At 51.2% G+C, this 24,440-nt stretch overlaps 1 protein-coding gene across 1 annotated transcript in view; it reads right to left on the reverse strand.

Moving 5' to 3' along the window:
- Positions 1 to 15,443, reverse strand: part of SMPDL3A (sphingomyelin phosphodiesterase acid like 3A) — a gene marked incomplete at its 5' end in the record, with an annotated part of 37,751 nt that extends 22,308 nt beyond the window's left edge. The window contains 3 exons of the mRNA XM_029046429.1: positions 2,944 to 3,088; positions 4,037 to 4,250; positions 15,377 to 15,443. Coding sequence (XP_028902262.1) covers positions 2,944 to 3,088; positions 4,037 to 4,250; positions 15,377 to 15,443 — 426 coding nt within the window. The remainder of the gene's footprint in view (positions 1 to 2,943; positions 3,089 to 4,036; positions 4,251 to 15,376) is intronic.
- Positions 15,444 to 24,440: the final 8,997 nt, after the last annotated feature.

Raw genomic sequence — 24,440 nt, forward strand, 5'->3', positions numbered from 1 at the left:
CCCGCTCGGCTCCCACTGGGCGGCTAGCAGATATAAACAGCTCTCTGGGCTGCTCCTACCGGGGCCCTCCGTAGCCGACTCTGCGGATGGCTCTGCCCCCCCAGCCCAGGGCCATCGGCTCCCCGGTTAGAGCAGCAGCATCACTAGCGGACAAACCGAAAGGGCGTGGGAGCTTCCTACATGACTCTGCACTCGGAAAACGCTCAATAAATACCACTGGTGGGTGGATTGGGAAGCAAGGGCCTAGCACCGTCTGTTGAGATGGGCAAGGAAGATTTCATCAGAGATTGAGATGGGCAAGGAGGATTTCATCAGAAATTAAGCTGGAATGAATGGAAGGCGTGCTGTAGTTTGAGAAACCGACTGTTTAATGAAGGTGACATATAATGTGTGGACACGAACACCACAGCACACAAGCGCACAGCCGCCCCACCCATTGCCTCGTAAATGGTCTCTGCTGGTTTAGGACACCTTCCAGGCGAAGCAGTCTGGAAGCTGACGGGTGTGAAAGGGAACTCCAATCCGAGATAAATCAAACACATGCCCTGCACACAGAGAGCTCACAGGCTAGGGATTGGATTTAAGAAGGGCAGTTGGCACTGCTAGTTTATTCAAGTTGCAACTAGATGGGCTCTTTCCTGCTCCCCTCTATACCCCCTTCCTCGTTCCGTAATAATAGGCGTATTTATTAAGCGCTTACTATGCGCCAGGTACTAAGCGCTGGGGTGGATATAAGCAAATCAGTTTCAACTGAGTCCCCGTCCCACATGGGGCTCACATCTTAATTCCCATTATACAGTTGCGGTAACTAAGGCCCAGAGAAGCAGAGTGACTTGCCCAAGGTCTCCGAGCAGATAAGTGGCGGGGCTAGGATTAGAACCCAGGTCCTACTGACTCCCGGGCCCGTGCTCCGTCCACTAGGCCCCGCTGCCTCTGGTTCCCCTTTTTCTCCTCCAGCAGAAGAGGCTGGGGAGAGGATGTAGTTCGGATGAAGTCCAAATAAATGAGTTGGGCATCCAGAGGACTGACTGTCCCACTGCTGCTGCTGCTATAGCGGTGACCGGCTGCGTAAACTGTGAGCCTGTTGTTGGGTAGGGATTGTCTCCGTTGCCGAATTGTACTTTCCCAGCACTTAACACAGTGCTCTGCATATAGTAAGTGCTCAGTAAATACGATTGAATGAACTGAATGAATGAAAGGCTTGCCGAAGGGGACCCTGGCTATGAACGGGCGTGGTGGTCCGCAGAAGTCCCCCCGGGGCCCACCCCCCTGGGTCGGCCCCTCCAGCTCGTTGATTCGTTCATTCAGTCGATCTGATCGAGTGCTCACTGTGTACAAAGCACTGTACTAAACGCTTGGGAGAGTACAGCATAACAATAAACGGGCACATTCCCTGTCCACAACGAGCTTACAGTCTTGAGGGGGAGACAGACGTTAATAGAAATAATTAAATTAGAGATGTGCAGCTCCGGAAAGCGGGGCGTGGAATCCGTCACCTCTTGGCCACGGCTGGAGCCCCGGGAAATGGGGCCGAGTGGAGACAGAGACAGAGCCTCCATGGAGGGCTAGCAGAGGGCAGGGCAGGTGGGGCAGGAGGTCACGGGAAAGGAGACGGGAATTTCCAGACGGTGAGCTCATCGTGGCCGGGGAATGTGTCTGTCGATTGCTATGCTGTAGTCTCCCAAGTGCTTAGTACAGCGCTCTGCACAGAGTTAGCACTCAATAAATATGACCGAATGGCTGAGATGGAGACAGAGAGTGGGAGAATAGAGAAGACGGTAAGTTGCTCCCTACCTCTCCCAACCTTAAAAGGAACCTTGCGAAACCGCCTCCGCGCTATCTTCCATTCAACTAATGACTCAGAAGACACAGCATTACCCTATGCTCACGACTGCAGCCTTCACTAGGCTTTTCCAAAACAAGCACTACAACAGTAACAACAGCTTGAACAGGTTCAGTCTTTTATTTGCACAAACGACTTTCACATCAGCGATCTCATTTCCCCCCCATTACCTCCCCGAGGGGCAAGTACGACGATCCCCATTTTACGGATGAGGACACTGAGACCCAGAGAGATTAAGTGACTCACCCAAGGTCCCAGCGCGGGCCGAAAATATCGATCCCAAGTCTCCCGACTCCCAGATCCAAACTCTAAGCAATGGGACGAGCCGGGGATGTCTACTGTGGGTCACTGGGCCCTCTAACAACTCCCATCTTGTCACTTCTCTGTGCCTCCGTTTCCTCATCTGTAAAATGGGGATATGATTGGGAGCCCCGTGTGGGACAGGGACTGTGTCCAACCTCATTATTTTGTATCTATCCCAGTGCTTAGTATAGTGCCCGCCACGTAGTACGTGCTTCCCAAGCATCACTATTACGAGTAGTAGCGTGATTAAATACTCATCAGACAGAAACTCCTTCCTGTCGGCTTTAAAGCTCTCCATCGCCTTGCCCCCTCCTACCTCACCTCGCTACTTTCCTACTACAACCCAGCCCACACATTTCGCTCCTCTAATGCCAACCTTCTCACCGTACCTCGATCTCCTCCATCTCACCTCCGACCTCTCACCCACGTCCTTCCTCTGGCCTGGAAAGTCTTCCCGCCTCGTGTCACAGACAATTACCCTCCCCACCTTCAAAGCCTTAGTGAAGACTAAGAGGCCTTCCCTGACTAAGCCCTCCTTTCCTCTCTCCCACACCCTTCTGCGTCCCACTGGTTCGGTCCCTTTATTCATCCCCACCATCCCAGCCCCACAGCATTTCCGTCCACACCTGGAATTTATTCATTTATATTAATGTCTGTCTCCCCCTCTCGACTGTAAGCTCGTCGTGGGCAGGGAATGGGTCTGTTTATCGTTATGGTGTACTCTCCCAAGTGCTTAGTACAGTGCTCTGCACACAATAAGCGCTCAATAAATACAACTGGCTGGCTGCCTGACTTACCTGGGGCCAGTAGTCATGGTTTCCCAAGGCGGGAAACACCTGTAGGCCAGGAAAGAGGCTCCGGATGGTGGCCGTCATGTTGGCAATGACGCTGATGACCGTGTTGGTGGACAGTTCTTGCACCGGCACATGGGGAGGGCTGTCCCTGGGAGGACACCGTTCGATCAATCAATCAATCAATCCATCAATTATTCAATCTCACTTTGGATCTGTGACCCCTGGGCAATTGATATCTGTCCCACTCCCAACCCCACAGCGCTTCTGTCCAAATCTTTAAATGACATATTATAAATTTTGATGGTAATAGTAATAATAATAATAATTGTGGTATCTGTTAAGCGCTTACTATGTGCCAGGCACTGTACTAAGCCCTGGGGTAGAGGCAAGATAATTGGGTCAGACCCAGACACAGTCCCTGTCCCAATAGGGCTCACGGTCTTAATTCCCAATAGGGCTCAAAGTCACGTCCCTTCTCTGTGCCTCAGTTTCCTCAACTATAAAATGAGATAACTGAGGGACAGAGAAGTGAAGTGACTTGCCCAAGGAGCCCCAACCGAGCAGACAAGTGCGAAGCCGGAATTAGAGCCCGGGTTCTCTGGCTCCCAAGCCCGTGCTCTTCCCACTAGACTGTGCAGCTTCTAAATTACTTACTTATCCTTTTTAGCGACTGTCTCCCCACCTAGACTGTAAGATCGTTACAGGCAGGGAACCCTAATTCCATTATATTGTACTCTCCAAAGTGCTCGGTACAGTGCTCTGCACTTAGTGAGCGCTCAATAAATACCATCGATTGATTGATGACTGTGCGCAGTACTACTCCTTTCTTTGATATCATTTCCTCAAGGGCTTTAGAAAAGTATCATTTAGTGGTATTTATTGAGCGCTTATTGTGTGCAGAACACTGTACTAAGCGCCTGAGAGAGTACAATAGAACAGACACAATCCCTGCCCACAAGGAGCTTGCACACTAGAGGGGAAACAGGGATAAACTCTCCACGATTAAATTTCCCAGGAGAGCTTGGGAATGTCCGGGAAGCAGGCTAAACGTCGCCCGGGCAGCGCGGCGGATTGTCGCCGGGGCGGGATCACTCACCCCGTCCATATCATGAAGGAGGCCGGCTGGCCCGAGCGATTCATGAAACTGAAGGCCGACAAGATGAGGCGATAAGGAGAATCGCACAGGATGTCCCCGAAGGGCCCGGGGTTGGAGGCGTTGGCGCCCCTGGACGAAGAACACACTTTGGTATGGTCGTCCGTGAGGTGGTACGTGGGGTCCAAGTGCAAGTCCGAGACGTGCCAGAACTGACCTGCCAGAAGGGGAGAATCAGAATCAGGGTATTCCTTAAGCGCTCACTATGCGTCGAGCGCTCTTCTCACATGATAACCGGGTCGGACAGGGTCCCCGTCCCACGCGGGCCTGCTGGTCTAACTAGGATGGAGAATCTCCATTTCACAGTTGAGGAGACTGCTGGGAAAGATGGGAGAGTTGGGGCAGGAGAAGGGAAGGACTGAGGCACGGAGAAGCTTAATGATCGGCCCAAAGTCACGCAGCAAGCTGGGATTAGACTCTCAGATCCTCTCACTCCCAGGTCCATAGTTTTTCCACTAGGAAATACTGCTTCCTGGGGTGAGAAATGTGGGGAAAGCAGGATCTTCTTCTATCTGGGCCTTTTTCACTCTCCCCCAACCCAACACCACAACCTGGGATACTAGTCAGTGCTCTGGATGGAAGAGGTTAGCATCAGCTGCTAACAGCTGCATTGACTGAGCACCTGTGAGGTGCAGATCCCTGAACTAGATGCGCACCTTATTCATTCAGTTGTATTTACTGAGCGCTTATCGTGTGCAGAGCACTGTACTAAGCGCTTGGAAGGTACAATTCAGCAATAAAGGGAGGCAATCCCTGCCCACACCAGGGTTATGGTCTAGAAGTGGGGCAGACAGAGATCAAAACCAGCAAATGGGCAGCAATATAAATAAATAGAATTACGGATATATATACATCAAAACAAGTACTGTGGAATACCTTACTGGATACTTGGTGTCTGCAGAGTAATAAACTAGGCACTTGAATACTATCCAGAAGACATTTGAGATATAATTCCTGCCCTCGCTGAGCTTAAAATCTAATAATAATAATAATAATGTTGGTATTTGTTAAGCGCTTACTATGTGCAGAGCACTGTTCTAAGCGCTGGGGTAAACACAGGGGAATCAGGTTGTCCCACGTGGGGCTCACAGTCTTAATCCCCATTTTACAGATGAGGGAACTGAGGCACAGAGAAGTTAAGTGACTTGCCCACAGTCACACAGCTGACAAGTGGCCGAGCTGGGATTCGAACTCATGAGCCCTGACTCCAAAGCCCGTGCTCTTTCCACTGCGCCACGCTGCTTCTCAATGGGACTAATGGGACTACAAGCAGATAATAATATTAATAATAATGATGGTATCTGTTAAGCACTTACCAAGTGCCAGGCACTCTACTAAGTGCTGGGGTGGATGCAAGCAAATCTTGTTGGACACAATCCCTGCCCCAAGTGGGGTTCACAGTCTCAATCCCCATTTTACAGATGAAGGAACTGAAGCCCAGAGAAGTGAAGTGACTTGCCCAAAGTCACATAGCAGACAAATGGCAGAGCCGGGATTAGAACCCATGACCTTCTGACTCCCGGCCCAATGCTCTATCCACTATAATCATCAGTTGATTTATTGAGCGCTCACTGGGTGCAGAGTTAGGAGAGTACAATATAACAGATTTGGATCACATGTTCCCTGCCCAGGGCGAATTTGCAGGCGTTAATAGAAATGAATTAATAGAATTAATTAGATAAGTACTTAAGTGCTGTGGGGATGAGGGAGGGGTGCATACAGGGTACAGATCCAAGTACAAGGGAAATACAGAAGGGAGTGGGAGAAGAAAAATGAGGGGTTAGTTGGGGAAGGCCGCTTGGAGGAGATGTGCCTTCAATGAGGCTTTGAAGGTGGGGAGAGTGATCGTCTGTCAGATATGAGGAAGGAGGGCATTCCAGGCCAGAGGCGGGACGTGGGCGAGTAGTCGGCGGCGAGACAGACGAGATCGAGGTACAGTGGGTAGACTGGCATTAGAGGCGCGAAGTGTGCAGGCTGAGTTGTAGTAAGAAAGCAGGGAGCTAAATTAGGAGGGGACAAGGTGATTAACTGCTTTCAAGCCAATAGTAAGGGGTTTCTGTTTGATGTGGAGGTGGATGGGCAACCAGTGGAGACTCTTGAGAAGTGAGGTAAATGGACTGAAAGGTTTTGTGGAAAAATGATCCGGGCAGCAGAGTGACGCACGAACTGGAGTGGGGAAGGGACAGGCGGCTGGGCAGTCAGCGAGGAGGCTGAGGCGGGAATGAAGGCCGGATAGAATAAGCGCTCGGATTATAGCAGTTTGGATGGGGAGGAGATGGCAGATTTTAGAGGTCTCTAGCTTGAACTGACGGGCTTCGTTGACATCAACTATGTGTGTTGAATGAGAGATGAGCCGAGGATAACGCCAAGACTACGGGCTTGCGAGACAGAGAGGATAGTGGTGCCGTCTACGGCGATAGGAAAGTCTCAGGGAGGACAGATTTTGGTGGGAAGATAAGAAATTCCGTTTTGGAGATGTTAAATTTGGAGATGTCGGCAGGACATCTAAGTAGAGATGTCCCGAAGGCAGAAAGAAGCGAGGGTCTGCAGAGGAGAGAGAGCAGGGCTGGAGATGTCGATTTGGGAACTCTCCACATAGAGATGATAGCTGAAGCCACGGGAGAGAATGACTTCTCCAAGGGAGTGGGTGGAGAATAGAAGGGGACCCAGAACTGAGTCTTGGGGGACTCCCACAGTTAGGAGGTAAGAGGCAGAGGAGGAGCCCATGAAATAGGTCAGAGAGATAGGAGGAAAACCAGGAGAGGACAGTGTCAGAGAAGCCAAGGTTGGATAACGAATCCAGGAGAAGGGGGTGGTCTACAATGTCGAAGGCAGCTGAGCGATCGAAGATCGGACGGAGTAGAGGCCATTAGATTTGGCAAGATGAGAATTGGAGGAGAAGAACTGGAGACAGAGGATGTAGACAACTCACTCAAGGAGTTTGGGGAGGAATGGTAGGAAGGACACGGGATGATAACTGGAGGGAGCCGTGGGGTCAAGGAAGGGGAGATATGGGCATGCTTTAAAACAGTGAGGGGAAAGCCACTGGAGAATGAACAGTGGGAGATGGCAGTCAGGGAAGGAGGAAGGGAGAAAGCTAGTGCTTCGATAAGGTGAGAAGGGAAGGGGTCGCAGGTGCAGATGGAGGGGGTGGATTTTGAGAGAGGGCAGGAGATCTCCTCCAGAGGTACTGCTGGGAAAGATAATAATGTTGGCATTTGTTAAGCGCTTACTACGTGCAAATCACTATTCTTAGTGCTGGGGCAGATACAGGGTAATCAGGTTGTCCCACATGAGGCTCACAGTCTTAATCCCCACTTTACAGATGAGGGAACTGAGGCACAGAAAAGTAGTGACTTGCCCACAGTCACACAGCTGACAAGTGGCAGAGCCGGGATTCGAACCCATGACCACGGAAGAGTTGAAGACGGGGCAGGAGAAGGGAAGGACTGGAGAGGAGCTGGGGAGATTTTAGGAAGCTCAGACCTGATGGTTTCAATTTTCTCAATTAAGTTCGTGGCCACATCATTAGAGGCAAGAGATGGGGGAGGTGGGAGGACGAGGGGTTTGAGGAGGGAGTTAAACGTCTGAAGCAACCGGCAAGGGCACTGGGCCTGGGAGTCAATAAGGATGGACAAAAAATATAGTCCGGAAGAGGAGGGGGAAGAATTAAAGCAGACAAATACGAATTCGAGGTGGAGGAAGTTCGGACTGAAATCTGGATTTCTGCCAGCAGCGCTCTGAACCTTGTGCACAGGAGTGAAGGAAGAGGGCTGTGGAGGTGATCCAGGGCTTTGGGTTAGTGGTACCAGATGGGTGAAAGGAGAGGGGAGCAAGCGACTTTAGTTGAGTAGATAGGGTGACGTTGAAAGCGCCAATTAACAAAAATGATAAAAACCCAAATAATTAAAGGTGAGAGGATGGAAAAAAATTATCATTATTATTATTCATGGTATCTGTGAAGTGATTATTATGAACCGAGCATTGTTCTAAGCCCTAGGGTAGATACAAGTCAATCTGGTCGAACACAGTCCTTGTCCCACATGGGGCTCGCTGTCTAAGTAGGAAGAACAATGCTAGATAATGACAAAAATAAGTTATAACAATTTCACAGATAATGACAGAAGAGAGCTGAGGCGGTCCCCTCCTACCTCACCTCGCTTCTCTCCTTCTACAGCTCAGCCCGCACACTTCGCTCCTCTAATGCTAGCCTTCTCACCGTGCCTCCATCTCACCCGTCTCGCCGCCGACCCCCGGCCCACGTCCCGCCTCTGGCCTGCAACGCCCTCCCCCTCCTCAAAGCCGCCAGTTATTCTCCCCGCCGACCCCTCGCCCACATCCTGCCTCTGGCCTGGAACGCCCTCCCTCCTCTAAATTCATTCATTCATTCAATAGTATTTATTGGGCGCTTACTATGTGCCGAGCACTCTACTGAGCGCTTAGAATGGACAATTCGGGAAAAGACAACCAATCTAAACCTGGCAGACAACCACTCTCCCCCACTTCAAAACCTTATCGAAGGGGCCTTCCCAGACTAAGCCCCTCTTTTCCTCATCTCTCACTCTCCTCTGCACCCTGACTTGCTCCCTTTTCTCTCCCCGTCTCCCAGCCTCAAAGCACTTCTGGACATAGCTGTAATTTCATTTATCCTCTTGCTTTTCGCCACACCCAGCCCCGAAGCACTTACGTACGTATCTGTGATTTCATTTACCCCTTCGCTCTTCCCCACACCCAGCCCCAGAGCACTTCTGTACACATCTGTCATTTCATTTATTTGTATCGATGTCTATCTCCCCCACTCTAGACAGTGAGCTGGTTGTGGGCAGGGAATGTCACTGTTTATTGTTGTATTGTACTTTCCCAAGCGCTTAGTACAGTGCTCTGCACACCGTAAGTGCTCAATAAATCTGACTGAACGAATGAATGAGGGAATGGCATGCCCGGGAAGGGAGAGATGAGTTGGAAGAGGAGAAGGTAGGAGAGTACAAGCGCTTGGGAGAGTACACGCTCTCTAGGCCTTCAGCTCGTTGTGGGCAGGGAATGTGTCTGTTTATTGTTGTATTGTACTCTCCCAAGCTCTTAGTACAGTGCTCTGCCCACAGTAAGCGCTCAATAAATAAGATTGAACGCACGAATGAATGAAAGTGAAGTGCTCAATAAGTAAGATTGAATGCATGAATGAATGAAAATGAAGAAGACAAGGGGAAGGAGGAGGCTTTTGAGTCAGATTTGCAGAAGGAGAGGGAAGTGGTTGAGTGAAGTGGAGGAGAAGATGGTATTGCAACACGAGGAAAAGGCGTGAGCAGCGGGTTGCAAGCGGGAGAGCCAAGAGTGAGGGACGGAGAGGAGGGGGTCTGCCTGGAAGGGGTGAAGGACACGAACTAGAAAGCTCCAAGAACAGGTGGCTCTCCCCTCACCCTGGGCTTCAAAGAAATCCCTTCCCACGAGCACAAGAGCACACAGAAAGTGAGGAGAAATTGCTATCCGCCTGACCCGTGGCTCAAGAGCTGGGTGATTCAGGGAAGAGACACCTCGGGTAATTTGACTAATGAGAGGTATGAAGACACCCGCGTGGGTGGGTTTCCTTGAAAGATATAAGAACGCCTCAGAAATATTACGAGAGAGTAACTTTCATTATCCCCATTGTACCGATGAGAAAACCGGGGTTCAGTATGGAATTACTGTAATTATCTTTCTTAAATACACCCAGATTCATCTGGAGGCCTACCTGTCTTCCAGGACTATCCAGACCCGGTTTCTAGGCGTCCTCGGAACATGTCATCCCAAACACATCCCGGCCCTTGGGTGGGACACGAAAAGGACCTGCCGGTCAATCACTCGTATTTACTGTGCGCTTACTGTGTGCGGAGCACTCTGAGTGCTTGGACTTTTCCTCAGCTCCCCCTCTCCCCCCACCTCACCCCGACTCGCTCCCTTGGCTCTACGTCCCCTCCCTGCCCCACAGCACTTGTGTATATATGCGCGTATCCGTAATTCTATTTATTTATATTAATTCCTGTTTCACCTGTTCTGATGTGTATATACGTCTCTGATTCTATTTCTTTATACTGATGCTGTTGATGCCTGTTTACTTGTTTTGATGTCCGTCTCCCCCCTTCTAAGACTTCGAGCTCGTTGTGAGCAGGGATCGTCAATCCGGTGCTGAACTGTACTTCCCAAGCGCTTAGCACAGTGCTCTGCACACAGTAAGCGCTCCATAAATACGATGGAACGAATGAATAAATGAAAGAATACAATAGAACAGACACATTCCTGGCCTACAGTGAGTTTACTGCCAGCCCCTGAGGCTTGCGGGGCTGAAACAAGTCATGACCAAGCTTTATGGGAGGGGTGGGGTGACCCCAAAATGACGTTAATGCTACTTTCTGGGACTACCACAAGACAGAGTGGAAATAGAAGGTTGGGTTTTAATCCTAGAAGGGTCTGCCAAGATACCTGCGGCCCGCTGTGGGCAGGGATTGTCTCTCTTTATTGCTGTATCGTACTTTCCCAACCGCTTAGTACAGTACTCTGCACACAGTAAGCGCTCAATAAATTTTATTGCCACTGTTCTTGTCTGTCTCCCCCGATTAGACCGTAAGCCCGTCAGAGGGCAGGGACCGTCTCTATCTGTTGCCGACTTGGTCATTCCAAGCGCTTAGTACAGTGCTCTGCACATAGTAAGCGCTCAATAAATACTATTGAATGAATGAATAAATACGACCGAACGAACGAAAGAATGATCCCTTCTCTTAGAGCCCAGTCCGGCTCGAGATTCCCGAGCGTGGAGTTCCTAGCCGGTCAGAGATAAAACCCTGCTGCAGGAAGCAGCATGGCTTAGTGGAAAGAGCCCGGGTCTGGGAGTCCGAAGGACCCGAGTTCTAATCCCCGCTCTGCCGCTTGTCTGCTGTGTGACCTTGGGCAAGTCAGTTCACTTTTCTGGGCCTCCGGTCCTGCTTCTGTAAATGGCGATTAAGACTGTGAACCCCCCTGGGTCCAGCCTCGTTAACTTGTATCTACCTCAGTGCTTGGCACATAGTAAGCGCGTAGCAAGCACCATCATCATCATTATTATTATGAAGCCACCGAGGAGGCCCGTCTCACCCAGAGAGGGGGAGGGAGGGGAAGAGGGGGACAAAACATGTGCCACTATGTACTGGCCTGGGCTACTTTGCCACTTCCTGGACGGGGCAGGGCCCGGACTATCCGGCCAATGGCTCCACAGAGACCACGTCAGCTTAGAGGGACAGGTCCTGGCTATCATCTGAGCCTCTAGAGAGTGAACTGCTCACAGCCAATCCCCACCTTCTCCCGGGCCGCCTGCCCCAAGGACCGAGAGCAAGCCAGACAACTTCACGGAAGGTGAGGAGAATCTGCTCATAGGCTGAGTCGGGGCAGGAGACTGGGGAAGAGGAGGGAGAGGTGGACGGGAACAGCCCCAGGAGAGCGGAGGGGAGCAGAGGGAGCTGCATGGGACGCCGCACTGTTTGGGGCATCCCGGGGGAAAGCAGAAGGGATGCCAGGCCTCGACTTGAGGGCACGGCACTGTCCGGACAGTGCCCTCAAAAGGCACCCCTGGGCCGCTGCCATTTTAACCCAGCATGTCTATCTGTTGCCGAACTGTACATTCCAAGCGCTTAGTACAGTGCTCTGCACATAGTAAGCGCTCAATAAATACTATTGAATGAATGGTTCCCGGGCTCTTTATGTTGTTCAGGCAAGCCCTGGGGGGATGGAGTGGTAGGGCCCTCCTGGGCATTTTAGGAGGGCAGTGGTTCTGGTCCCAGGCATGGGAAGACCGACCACTGCAGAGTTGTCTAGTGGACAGCACACAGGCCTGGAAGTCAGAAGGACATGGGTTCTAATCCTGACCCCAGCACTTGTCTGTTGCATGACCTGGAGAAAGTCACTTCACTTCTCTGAGCCGCAGTTCCCTCATCTGGAAAATGAGGATTAAGACCGGGAGCCCCACGTAGACAGGGATCGTATCCAACCCCAACGCTTAGTACAGTGCCCAGCACACAGTAAGCACTGAACAAATAGAGAAACGGCGTGGCTTAGTGGAAAGAGCAAGGGCTTGGGAGTCTGAGGACACACATTCTAATCCCAGCTCTACCACGCATCTGCTGTGTGGCCTTGGGCAAGTCACACAACTTCTCGGTGCCCTTAGCTACCTCATCTGTAAAATGGGGATTAAAAGTGTGAGCCCACGTGGGACAACCTGATGACCTGGTAACTACCCAGTGCTTGGCACATAGTAAGCACTTAATAAATACCCTAATAATAAATACCACTATTTCATTGCTATTATTCTCACCTCCTCCAAGAGGCCTTCCCAGACTGAGCCCCCCTTTCCCTCTGCTCCCCCCACCCTCTGCTCCTCTCCCTTCCCCTCAGCACTGTGCTCGTTTGTATTTATTATTTATTACCCCATTTATTTTGTTAATGAGGTATACATCCCCTTGATTCTATTTATCTTGATAATGTTGTCTTATTTCTGTTTTATTCTGTTTTGCTCTGCTGTCTGTCTCCCCCATTTAGACTGTGAGCCCGTCACTGGGCAGGGATTGGCTCTATCTGTTGCCAAATTGTTCATTCCAAGCGCTTAGTACAGTGCTCTGCACATAGTAAGCGCTCAATAAAAACTAATGAATGAATGAATGAATGATTATTATTATTATTTCCTCAGGGAGGGCGGCAGCCAGATAACGACGGGGGCGGAAAGAAACCAGCTTCCACAAAATAGCTTCTGCAATTTCCCACCGCGGAGTAACGAGCGCATGTTTCCCACCGCGGTTGGGAAACTGGTCCGAGGCCCCGGTCGAGTCACCGGGCCGCAGGCTTCCCTGCTCGTCTCCCAGTAAGGGCCGGACCCAAGAGGACTTTCTTCTGCAGCGGCCGGGGGCTGGGGCCTGGCATAGGCTTCAAGGCTGTCCATCGCCTTGCCCTTTCCTACCTCTCCTCCCTTCTCTCTTTCCACCGCCCACCCCGCACGCTCCGCTCCTCCGCCTGCCCACCACCTCACCGTCCCCCGTTCTCGCCCATCCCGCCGTCGACCCCCGGCCCACGTCCTCCCGCGGTCCAGGAACGTCCTCCCTCCTCACCTCCGCCAAACTCATTCTCTTCCCCTCTTCAAAGCCCTACTTAGAGCTCACCTCCTCCAGGAGGCCTTCCCAGACCCAGCTTCCCCTTTTCCTTCTGCTCCCTCTGTCCCCCCTCTACCCCCCCTTCACCTCCCCTCAGCTAAGCCCTCTTTTCCCCCCATCTCCCTCTGCTCCTCCACCCCCCCTTCCCCTCCCCTCAGCACTGCGCTCGTCCGCTCGATCGTAAATATTTTCATTACCCTATTTATTTTATTAATGAGATGTACATCCCCTCGATTCTATTTATTGCTATTGTTTCCGTTTTGGTCCGTCTGTCTCCCCGATTAGACTGTAAGCCCATCAGTGGGCAGGGACCGTCTCTATCTGTTGCCGATTCGTACATTCCAAGCGCTTAGTACACTGCTCTGCACGTAGTAAGCGCTCAATAAATATCATTGAATGAATGAATGGGGAGAAGCAGGCACGGTGCGGTGGATAGAGCGCGGACCTGGGAGTCAGAAGGTCCTGGGTTCTGATCCCGGCTCTGCCGCTCGTCAGCCGTGTCACCTTGGACAAGTCGCTTCACTTCTCTGGGCCTTAGCTACCTCATCTGTAAAATGGGGATGAAGACTGTGAGCCCCATATGGGACGGGGATGGGGGTCCAACCTGATCTGCTGGACTCCGCTCCAGTGCTTAGTACAGTGTCCGGCACATAGTAAGGGCTTAGCAAATACCATGATTATTATTATATTATCATCTCCTTTGGGGGGATCAGAGGTCAGAGCCAGGGACGTCCTCGCTGGGGGAGGAAGGGGAGAGGGAGGGGGAAGCCCACCACTCCCTCATCTTCTTTGCAAAGAAATGGGGTGAAACGAGGGGGATGAGGGTGGGGAGGGGGTGACCGGGGGTCCCTGGGCGGGGCAGCGGCAGGGGTCGTCGCGGGATTAGGATTCTGGCCGACAGCCGTGACGGTCACGGTCTCCGTGGCGAGGGGCCAGCCAACAGGGGTGGTCTGCGGGGAGGGCAGAGGAGGGGGCGACCGAGCAGAGGAGGGAGGGGGCCACCTTCCCCACCCCCCGGCTCCTCCCCGACCCCCGGCGGAAAATGAGGAGCCCAGGGCGCAGCTGAAGGGGTCCGAGGCTTCCCGGGGTCCCGGGACAGGGCCAGTCCATCCCGGGCCGGACAGGGCAGGACCGGACGGGACGGAACAGGGCCGGACAGGACAGAGCCGGACAGGACAGGACAGGCCCGGGAGGGACCGGACAGGGCAGATCGGGACAGGGCAGGTCAGGACCGGACAGGACAAGACAGGACCGAACCGGACGGGACAGAGCCGGACAGGACAGAGTCGGACAGGACGGAGCCGGACAGGACAGGGACAGACAGGACAGGGCAGGACAGGACAGGACAGGACGGGACAGAGCCGGACAGGACAGAGTCGGACAGGACAGGGACAGACATGTCAGACAGGACAGGACCGGACGGGACAGAGCCGGACAGGACAGAGTCGGACAGGACAGGGACAGACAGGACAGACAGGACAGGACAGGACCGGACGGGACAGAGCCGGACAGGACAGAGTCGGACAGGACAGGGACAGACAGGACAGACAGGACAGGACCGGACGGGACAGAGCCGGACAGGACAGAGTCGGACAGGACAGGGACAGACATGTCAGACAGGACAGGACCGGACGGGACAGAGCCGGACAGGACAGAGTCGGACAGGACAGGGACAGACAGGACAGACAGGACAGGACAGGACCGGACGGGACAGAGCCGGACAGGACAGGGACAGACAGGACAGACAGGACAGGACAGGACCGGACGGGACAGAGCCGGACAGGACAGGGACGGACAGGACAGACAGGACAGGACAGGACCGGACAGGACGGGACAGGACCGGGCGGGACAGAGCCGGACAGGACAGGGACGGACAGGACAGGTCAGGACAGGACAGGACAGGACAGGGCAGGACGTGGCCGAGAGGACAAGACCGGACGGGACAGGGCCGGACGGGCCGGACGGGGCAGGGCCGGTCAGGACAGGGCAGGACGGGACCGGACAGGACAGGGTCGGACAGGATCGGGGGCGGGACAGGACAGGGCCGGACGGGACCGGGCCGGACGGGACGGGACGGGGCCAGATCGGAGCGGCCCAAGCTGGGTGCGGGCTTGGGGGTCCGGGGGAGCCTCCTCACCTGCGGCGGGGGCAGCGGGGGGCTCGGCGTGAGCGGAGGGCCAGTGGGCGGTGGGCGGCGGCGGCGGCAGCAGGAGCAGGAGGAGGAGCGGGAGGCCGGGGAGCCGGAGGCGGGGCCGGGCCGGGACCGGGACCGGGACCGGGACCGGGGCCGGGGCCGGGACCGAGGGGGGCGGCGGGCCCCCGGACGGCGCTCCCCGCTGCCGCATGGTCCCGCCGACACACACGGGGGACGGGGGCGGGGGGGGACCCGACCGGACGGGACGGGACGAGGGGGCCGGGAAGGGCAGGCCCCGGGACAGGGGGCAGAGGGCGGGATCGGGGACGGGGGCGGGATCGGGGGTGGAGGGCGGGATCGGGGATGGGGGCGGGATCGGCGATGGGGGGGCGGGATAATAATAATAATAATAATAATAATAATAATGTTGGTATCTGTTAAGCGCTTCCTATGTGCAGAGCACTGTTCTGAGCGCTGGCGGAGCCACGGGGGCATCAGGTGGTCCCACGTGGGGCTCACGGTCTTCATCCCCATTTTACAGAGGAGGTCACTGAGGCCCAGAGAAGTGGCTTGCCCACAGTCACACAGCTGACAAGTGGCATAATAATAATAATGTGGTATCTGTTAAGCGCTTCCTATGTGCAGAGCACCGTTCTGAGCGCTGGCGGAGACACGGGGGCATCAGGTGGTCCCACGTGGGGCTCACGGTCTTCATCCCCATATTACAGAGGAGGGAACTGAGGCCCAGAGAAGTGACTTGCCCACAGTCACACAGCTAAGTGGCATAATATTAATAATGTGGTATCTGTTAAGCGCTTACTATGTGCAGAGCACCGTTCTGAGCGCTGGCGGAGCCACGGGGGCATCAGGTGGTCCCACGTGGGGCTCACGGTCTTCATCCCCATTTTACAGAGGAGGTCACTGAGGCCGAGAGAAGTGGCTTGCCCACAGTCACACAGCTGACAAGTGGCATAATAATAATAATGTGGTATCTGTTAAGCGCTTACTCTGTGCAGAGCACTGTTCTGAGCGCTGCAGGGATAGAAGGTGATCAGGTGGTCCCACGGGGGGCTCACAGTTTTAATCCCCAGTTTACAGATGAGCTGAGGAACAGAGGAGTGAAGTGACTTGCCCACGGTCACACAGCCGGCAAGCGGCGGAGCCGGGATTAGAACCCATGACCTCTGACTCCCAAGCCCGGGCTCTTGCCACTGAGCCGCGCTGCTTCTCATGATCAGGGATGGGGGGCGGCATCAGGGGGTTGAGACTGTGAGCGCCAAGTGGGACCACCTGGTTACCTTCTACCCCCCCCCCCCCACCGGCGCTTAGAACAGTGCTTGGCACAAAGTAAGCGCTTAACAAATGCCATCGTCGTCATCGGGGATGGGGAGCGGGGCCCGGTGTTTGGGGACGAGGCCTTGGACGGCAGAGGGGCGCGACCTTTAGTGAGCGCTTAATAATAATAGTAATCAAGGGAATCAGGTGGTCCCACGTGGGGCTCCCTGTTTTAATCCCCATCTTAGAGACGCATGAATGGTACTTCTTAAGGGCTTACTATGCGCCGAGCACTGTTCTAAGCGCTGGGGGGGAATACAAGGTAATCGGGTGGTGCCACGTGGGGCTCCCAGTCTCGATCCCCATTTTACAGATGAGGGAACCGAAGCACACAGAAGCGACTGGCCCAAAGTCACACAGCTGCCGAGTGGCGGAGCCGGGATTAGAACCCATGACCTCTGGCTCCCAAGCCCGGGCCCTTTCCACTGAGCCGCGCCGCTCCTCAACATATACCAACATTATTATTATCAGAACAGTGCTTGGCACAGAGTAGGCACTTAATTACCATCATTATTATAATAAACGACGTAAGATCGCTCTTCCCGCCTCCCAAGACTTACTGAAGGCCCATCTCCTCCAAGAGGCCCTCCCTGACTAAGCCCTCCTTTCCTCTTCTCCCACTCCTTTCTACATCTTGGCTCGGTGGAAAGAGCCAGGGCCTGGGAGTCAGACGTCGTGGGTTCTAATCCCGACTCCGCCACTGATCGGCTGTGCGATTTTGGACAGGTCGCTTCACTTCCCTGGGCCTCAGTTCCCTCACCTGGAAAATGGGGAATAAAACTGTAAACCCCACGTGGGACAACCTGATTACCTTGTATTCCTCCCCAGCTCTTAGAACGGTGCTTGGCACATAGTAAGCGCTTAACGAATACCATCCATTCGTCTGCAAAATGGGGATTAAAACCGTGAGCCCCACATGGGACAGCCTGATTACCTTCTATCCAACCAGAGCTTGGAACAGTGCTCGACACATTGCAAGGGCTTAAAAAATACCAAATTATTATTACTATTATTATTCTTACATCGCCCTGATTCGCTCCCTTTATTCACCCCTCTCTCAGCCCCACGGCACTTATAGACATAGCTGCAATTCATTTATTTATATTACCGTCCGTCTCCCTCCCCTCGACTGTAAGCTGGTTGTGGGCGGGGAATGTGTCTTCCCATTCTATTATATTGTCATATGGTACTGACCCAAGTCCTCAGTGCAGTAAGTCGATCGATCGTACTCAGTACAAAAAATACAGTTGATTGAATACTAAAGTGCATACGCCCATATAGCCACATAATAATAATAATAATAATAATAAGCGCTGAGGAGGATACAAGGTAATCAGGTTGTCCCCCGTGGGACTCACGGTCTTCATCCCCATTTTACAGATGAGGTGACTGAGGCCCAGAGAAGTGAAGTGACTCGCCCAAAGTCACACAGCTAAGTGGCAGGGTCAAGATTAGAACCCATGACCTCTGACTCCCAAGCCCGGGCTCTTTCCACAATCACTGATGCTATTTATTGACCACCTACTGTACTAAGCGATTGGAAGAGGACAACGTGATCGAGTTGGTAGACAAGTTCCCTATTTACAAGGAACTTTCATTCTTAGCGCTTAGAACGGTGCTTCGCACATAGTAAGCAGTTAACCGATGCCATTATTATATGCTTGAGGAAAATGAATTTGGTTGAATATTAATAATTATGGTATTTGTTAAGTACTTATTATTTACAAAGCATCGTACTAAGTGCGAAGGTGAATGCTAGCAAATCGGGTTGGGCACAGTCCCTGTCCCACATGGGGCTCACGGTCTTGATGCCCATTTTACAGATGAGGGAACTGAGGCCCAGAGAAGTGAAGCGACTTGGCCAAAGTCATACAGCAGACAAGTGGCAGTGCTGGGATTCGAACCCAGGTCCTCTGACTCCCAGGCCAGGGCTCTTCCCATTAAGCCATGCTGCATTTGGGCAAATGGCAATCCCCAGCTACTTCCCAGCTGCTGCTCACTAAAAACTAGTCAACATTTCACTAGTAAGAAGCATAAGCTTTCAAAGATTTTGTTTTTTTTATCTTCAAATGACTAACCTGGCCATGTTTTACCCCTTCCCACAGCAGAGTTTAGCGCCGTCATCAATGACTGTAAAAGATTTTGGGGGCTGGTGGACAAAATGCACTGCTCAGTACAGCCAGTTTTGTTGGGGTTCTTTGGAGTTTTTTTGCGTGTATTAAGCACCTACTACATGCCGAGCACTCTGGCACAGTGCTCTGCAGATAGTAAGTGCTCAGTGAATACTATTGAATGAATGAATATTAAGTGCTGCGGTAGGTCGGTTAGTCAATTGTATTAATTGAGCACTATACTAAGCGCTTGGGAGAGTGCAATGTAATGATATAACAGATACATTCCCTGCCCACAACACGCTTACAATCTAGAGGATATGACTAATCCGGTTGGACACGATCTCTGTCCTACATGGGGCTCACAGTCTTAATCCCCATTTTACAGATGAGGTCACTGAGGCACAGAGAAGCTAAGTGCTTGCCCAAGGTCACGCAGCAGACAAGTGGAGGAACTGGGATTGGAATCCATATCCTTCTGACTCCCAGGCTCATGAATACTCTTTCCACTAGGCCACATTACTTCTGGAAATCTTGCTCTTTAGTATTATTATCATTATTATTATTATTATTATTGTGTATGTTAAGCCCCCGTTTAGACTGTGAGCCCATAACTGGGCAGGGATTGTCTCTATCTGTTGCTGAATTGTAGATTCCAAGCGCTGAGTACAGTGCTCTGCATATAGTAAGCACTCAATGAGTACTAATGAATGATTAGACTGTAAGCCCGTCAATGGGCAGGGACTGTATCTGTTGCCGATTTGTACATTTCAAGCGCTTAGTACAGTGCTCTGCATATAGTAAATGCTCAATAAATACTATTGAATGAATGAATAAGCGCTTACTATGTGTCAAGCACTATTCTAAGCACTGAGGTAGATACGAGCTAATCAGGTTGGACACAGTCTTGGTCCCTCATGGGGCTCACAGCATAATAATAATAATAATAATAATAATGTTGGTATTTGTTAAGCGCTTACTCTGTGCAGAGCACTGTTCTAAGCGCTGGGATAGATACAGGGTCATCAGGTTGTCCCACGTGAGGCTCACACTTAATCCCCATTTTACAGATGAGGCAACTGAGGCACCGGGAAGTGAAGTGACTCGCCCACCGTCACACGGCTGACAAGTGGCAGAGCCGGGATTCGAACTCATGACCTCGGACTCCCAAGCCCGTGCTCTTTCCACTGAGCCACGCTGCTTCCCTAGCCACGCCGCTCAATCATCTTGGTTTTTCAGACATCCCTCAGACCTGTCCCAGCCGTCGGGCGGATTTCATCGTGGCAAAGGCCTCGACCCATCCCTGCCCGTTAGACGGAGGGTGACCGTCACACTGACCGTGTCCAGTGGGCTGGGGAGAGAAATGCTACTCTCTCACCGCTTTTACCCTGGGAGTTCACAAAGTACCTACCCATCTCGGTTCAACTCCTGTCCATCCACGGCCTCCACCTTTTAGAACAGCCCGCTTTTTCACACGTTTCATCCGGGAGGGACAAAATAAGTCTTCCTCTCTCATATCTGAGCCAAATACACCGGTTGCCATGGGGATTAAAGCTAGCGACGACAAATCTGTCTTCTTCCCACGAGGGTACGGCCGAAATTTTGGCAGCATCTCTCCCTAGTGAATTTTCAGGCCGAGAAATGCAATAGTCTGCACCCAGTGCTTTTTTATAGCATTTGTTGAATGCTTACTATGTGCAAGTCATTGTACATTCCTAATCGCTTAGTACAGTGCTCTGTACATAGTAAGCGCTCAATAAATACTATGGAATGAATGTACTGAGCATTGGGCTAGATTCAATGTATTGTGCTCTTCCAAACGCTTAATATGGTCGTTTAGACTGTGAGCCCATTGTGGGGCGGGGATTGTCTCTATCTGTTGCCGAATTGTACACTCCAAGCGCTTAGTACAGTGCTCTGCACGTAGTAAGCGCTCAATAAATACGATTGAATGAATGAATGAATGCTCTGCACACAATCAATCAGGTTGGGCACAGTCCATATCCCTTGTAAGGCTCACAGTCTTAATCCCCATTTTACAGAGAAGCAGCGTGGCTCAGTGGAAAGAGCACGGGCTTGGGAGCCAGAGGTCGTGGGTTCGAATCCCAGCTCTGCCACTTAGCTGTGTGACTGTGGGCAAGTCACTTAACTTCTCCATGCCTCAGTTCCCTCATCTGTAAAATGGGGATTAAGACTGTGAGCCTCACGTGAGACAACCTGATTACCCTGTATGTACCCCAGCGCTTAAAACAGTGCTCTGCACATAGTAAGCGCTTAACAAATACCAATATTATTATTACAGAGGAGGGAACTGAGGCACAGAGGTCACTCCGCAGGAGAGTGGTGGAGTCAGAATTAGAACCCAGATCCTTCTGACTCCCGGGCTGCTTCTCCACGGGATTTAGAGATGATAACTGGTATTTATTGAGTGCTTACTGTGTGCAGAGTACTGTCCTAAGTGCTTGGAAGAGTACAAGATAACAACAGTCACATTCCCTGATTGCCAGTAGCACCAACGGCATTTATTAAATGCCGACTGGGTGCCGAGCACTGTACTGAGCTCTGGAAGGGAAAACACAGGTGGAATAGGTCATGTTTTATAGAAAAGCCAGCTAGTTATGTAGAAATCCAGAAATTCCCTTGGCCTCTCATAAACACCCGTCAGTCGTTTGATTGACTACAAAAAGGTAAGTACTTCACATGTTGTCGATGACTCTCCCAGCGTGGCTCAGTGGAAAGAGCCCGGGCTTCGGAGTCAGAGGCCGTGGGTTCGACTCCCGGCTCTGCCACTTGTCGGCTGTGTGACTGTGGGCAGGTCACTTAACTTCTCTGGGCCTCAGTGACCTCATCTGTAAAATGGGGATTAACTGTGAGCCTCACGTGGAACGACCTGATTACCCTGCATCTCCCCCAGCACTTAGAACAGTGCTGTGCACATAGTAAGCGCTTAACAAATATCCACATTATTATTATTATTATTACTGAAGGCTCATCTCCTCCATGAGGCCTTCCCTGATTAAACCTTCTTTTCCTCTTTCCCTCTCTTCTGCTTCACCCTGACTTGCTCCCTTTAAAACATCCCCTTTTCCAGCCCCATGACCTTTATGTACAAATATGTAATTTATTTGCTTATATTAATATCTGTCTCCCTCTTTTGGACTATAAGCTCTTTGGGGGCAGGGAACATTTCTCCTTATTGATACACTGTACTCTCCCAAATGCTTTGTACAGCGCTTTGCATACAGTCAGCGCTCAGTAAATATGATTGAATGAAGGCATGAATGAACTGTGGACCCTACCAGCTATATTTTATTTTTGCCTGTAACTATGGACATGAAAAATAATCAGCAGTCTCTTCTTCTAGCTTGAGTATTTATACTCCTAGGAGAAAGTAATTGCTTTTCCCACTCTTTCTCCCTTACTTTCTCTAAAGTAAAGCTCTTTCTCTAAAGTTGGGGCTGGTCATTGACGTCAAAATGTATTTTTCACCCATAACAATTCACCTTCCATGGTACCCGGGAGCCTTTATGCCTAAGTGACCGGAATAGTCACCTGCTTGAATGTTTATTTTCAAAATGGACTCAGAAGACGGATCAGTGGCTTTTCAGTAGCAAGTGTCACCTTAACCCCAAATCCTACAAGCCAAACCATGCTTTGTGTTGATTAAAGTCTTTTCCACAATTATCATGAAACCTGGGCTTCTCAGATCTCTGCTCGGCCCCTCCTGCTTTTGTGTTTCATTGTCTTGTGCACACAGTATTTTCTGAAGTGAATTTCTCACCCCTTCGCTTTAACATTCCCAGCTCTGCCACTTGTCAGCTGTGTGACTGTGGGCAAGTCACTTAACTTCTCTGGGCCTCAGTTCCCTCATCTGTAAAATGGGGATTAAGACTGTGAGCCCCACGTGGGACAACATGATTTCCCTATGTCTACCCCAGCGCTTAGAACAGTGCTCTGCACATAGTAAGCGCTTAACAAATACCAACATTATTATTTCAGTGTTGTAACTTGAGGATCTAATTCAGCCGCATCGGGCTGCCTATTCTTTTAAAGGAGTTTGGAAGGGGGACTCGATGCCCAAAGTGTAAGATTTGTTTGTTTTTTTAACTTTGCGAAAGACAAATAAATCACTCTTAACAAGACTGATTTGAGGCAGATAAAAGTCTATGCTTCTTTACATTACTGGGCTGCCTTTCCTGATCCGAAGCACAATTTTCTGATTATTCCAGGCCTAGATGAGGTGTCAGTTGGGGGCTTAGCAGTGTAGTGAGGACCTTTCCATATATAATGATAATGACGGTATTTATTAAGCGCTTACTATGTGGCAAGGACTATTCCAAGCACTGGCCTAGATACCCGGTAATCAGGTTGGACACAGTCCCCGTCCCATGTGGGGCTCACAGTTTAGGTAGGAGGGAGTTGGACTTATTCCCCATTTTACAGTCAGTCAATCATATTTATTCAGCACAGATTCATTTATTGAGTGTCTGTGGTGTGCAGAGCAGTGTACTAAGCACTTGGGAGAGTTCAATACTACAACAATCAGACACGTTCTCTGCCCACAACAAACTCACACTCTAGAGGGAGGGAGGGAGACATCAATACAAATAAATTACAGATAGGTACAAAAGTGCTGTGGGGCTGGGCGGGGGGAAGAGCAAAATGAACAAGTCAGGGTGACGCAGAAGGGAATGGGAGAAGAGGAAAAGGGGAACTTAGTCAGGGAAGGCCTCCTGGAGGAGATGTGCCTTCGATAAAGCTTTGCAGGGGGAGGAGAGTAATTATCTGGAGGATTTGAGGAGGGAAGGCGTTCCAGGCCAGAGGCAGGACATGGGTGGGGGTCAGCAGCGAGATAGGCCAGATGGAAGCCCGTAGAGGAGCAAAGTGTGAGGGCTGGATTGCAGAAGGAGAGAAAGGAGGTGAGGTAGGAGGGGACAAGGGGATGGACAGCTTTAAAGCCAATGGTGAGGAGTTTTTCTTTGAGATGGGGGTGGATGGGCAACCACCGGATTTTTTTGAGGACTGGGGTGACGTCCTAAATGTTTTCGTTCAAAAATGATCTGGGTTAGCAGAGTGAAGTACGGACAGGAGTGGAGCTTGTTGCGGGCAGGAAATGTGTCTGTTTGTTGTTATATTGGACGCTCCCAAGCGCTTAGTACTGTGCTCTGAACACAGTAAGTGCTCAATAAATACAATAGAAAGAAAGAGAGAGAGAGAGAGAAAGTGAGAAAGAGAGAAAGAGAGAGAGAGAGAAAGAGAGAAAGAGAGAGAGAGAGAGAGAAAGCGAGAAAGCAAGGAAGGAAGGAAGGAAGGAAGAAAGAAAGAAAGAAAGAAAGAAAGAAAGAAAGAAAGAAAGAAAGAAAGAAAGAAAGAAAGAAAGAAAGAAAGAAAGAAAGAAAGAAAGAAAGAAAGAAAGAAAGAAAGAAAGAAAGAAAGAAAGAAAGAAAGAAAGAAAGAAAGAAAGAAGAAAGAAAGAAAGAAAGAAGAAAACATACCACACAAATGTTCCTGGATGTAAATGTAAACCACCATCAGAATAATGTGTGTGCTATAACCCACCTCCATGACCTGCTTTCCTACCATATGGATGTCTTCTTCAGAAAGAAAGAAAAAGAATCCCA

This window comes from Ornithorhynchus anatinus, chromosome 2 (assembly GCF_004115215.2).
Source record: "Ornithorhynchus anatinus isolate Pmale09 chromosome 2, mOrnAna1.pri.v4, whole genome shotgun sequence".
Lineage (NCBI taxonomy): Eukaryota > Metazoa > Chordata > Mammalia > Monotremata > Ornithorhynchidae > Ornithorhynchus > Ornithorhynchus anatinus.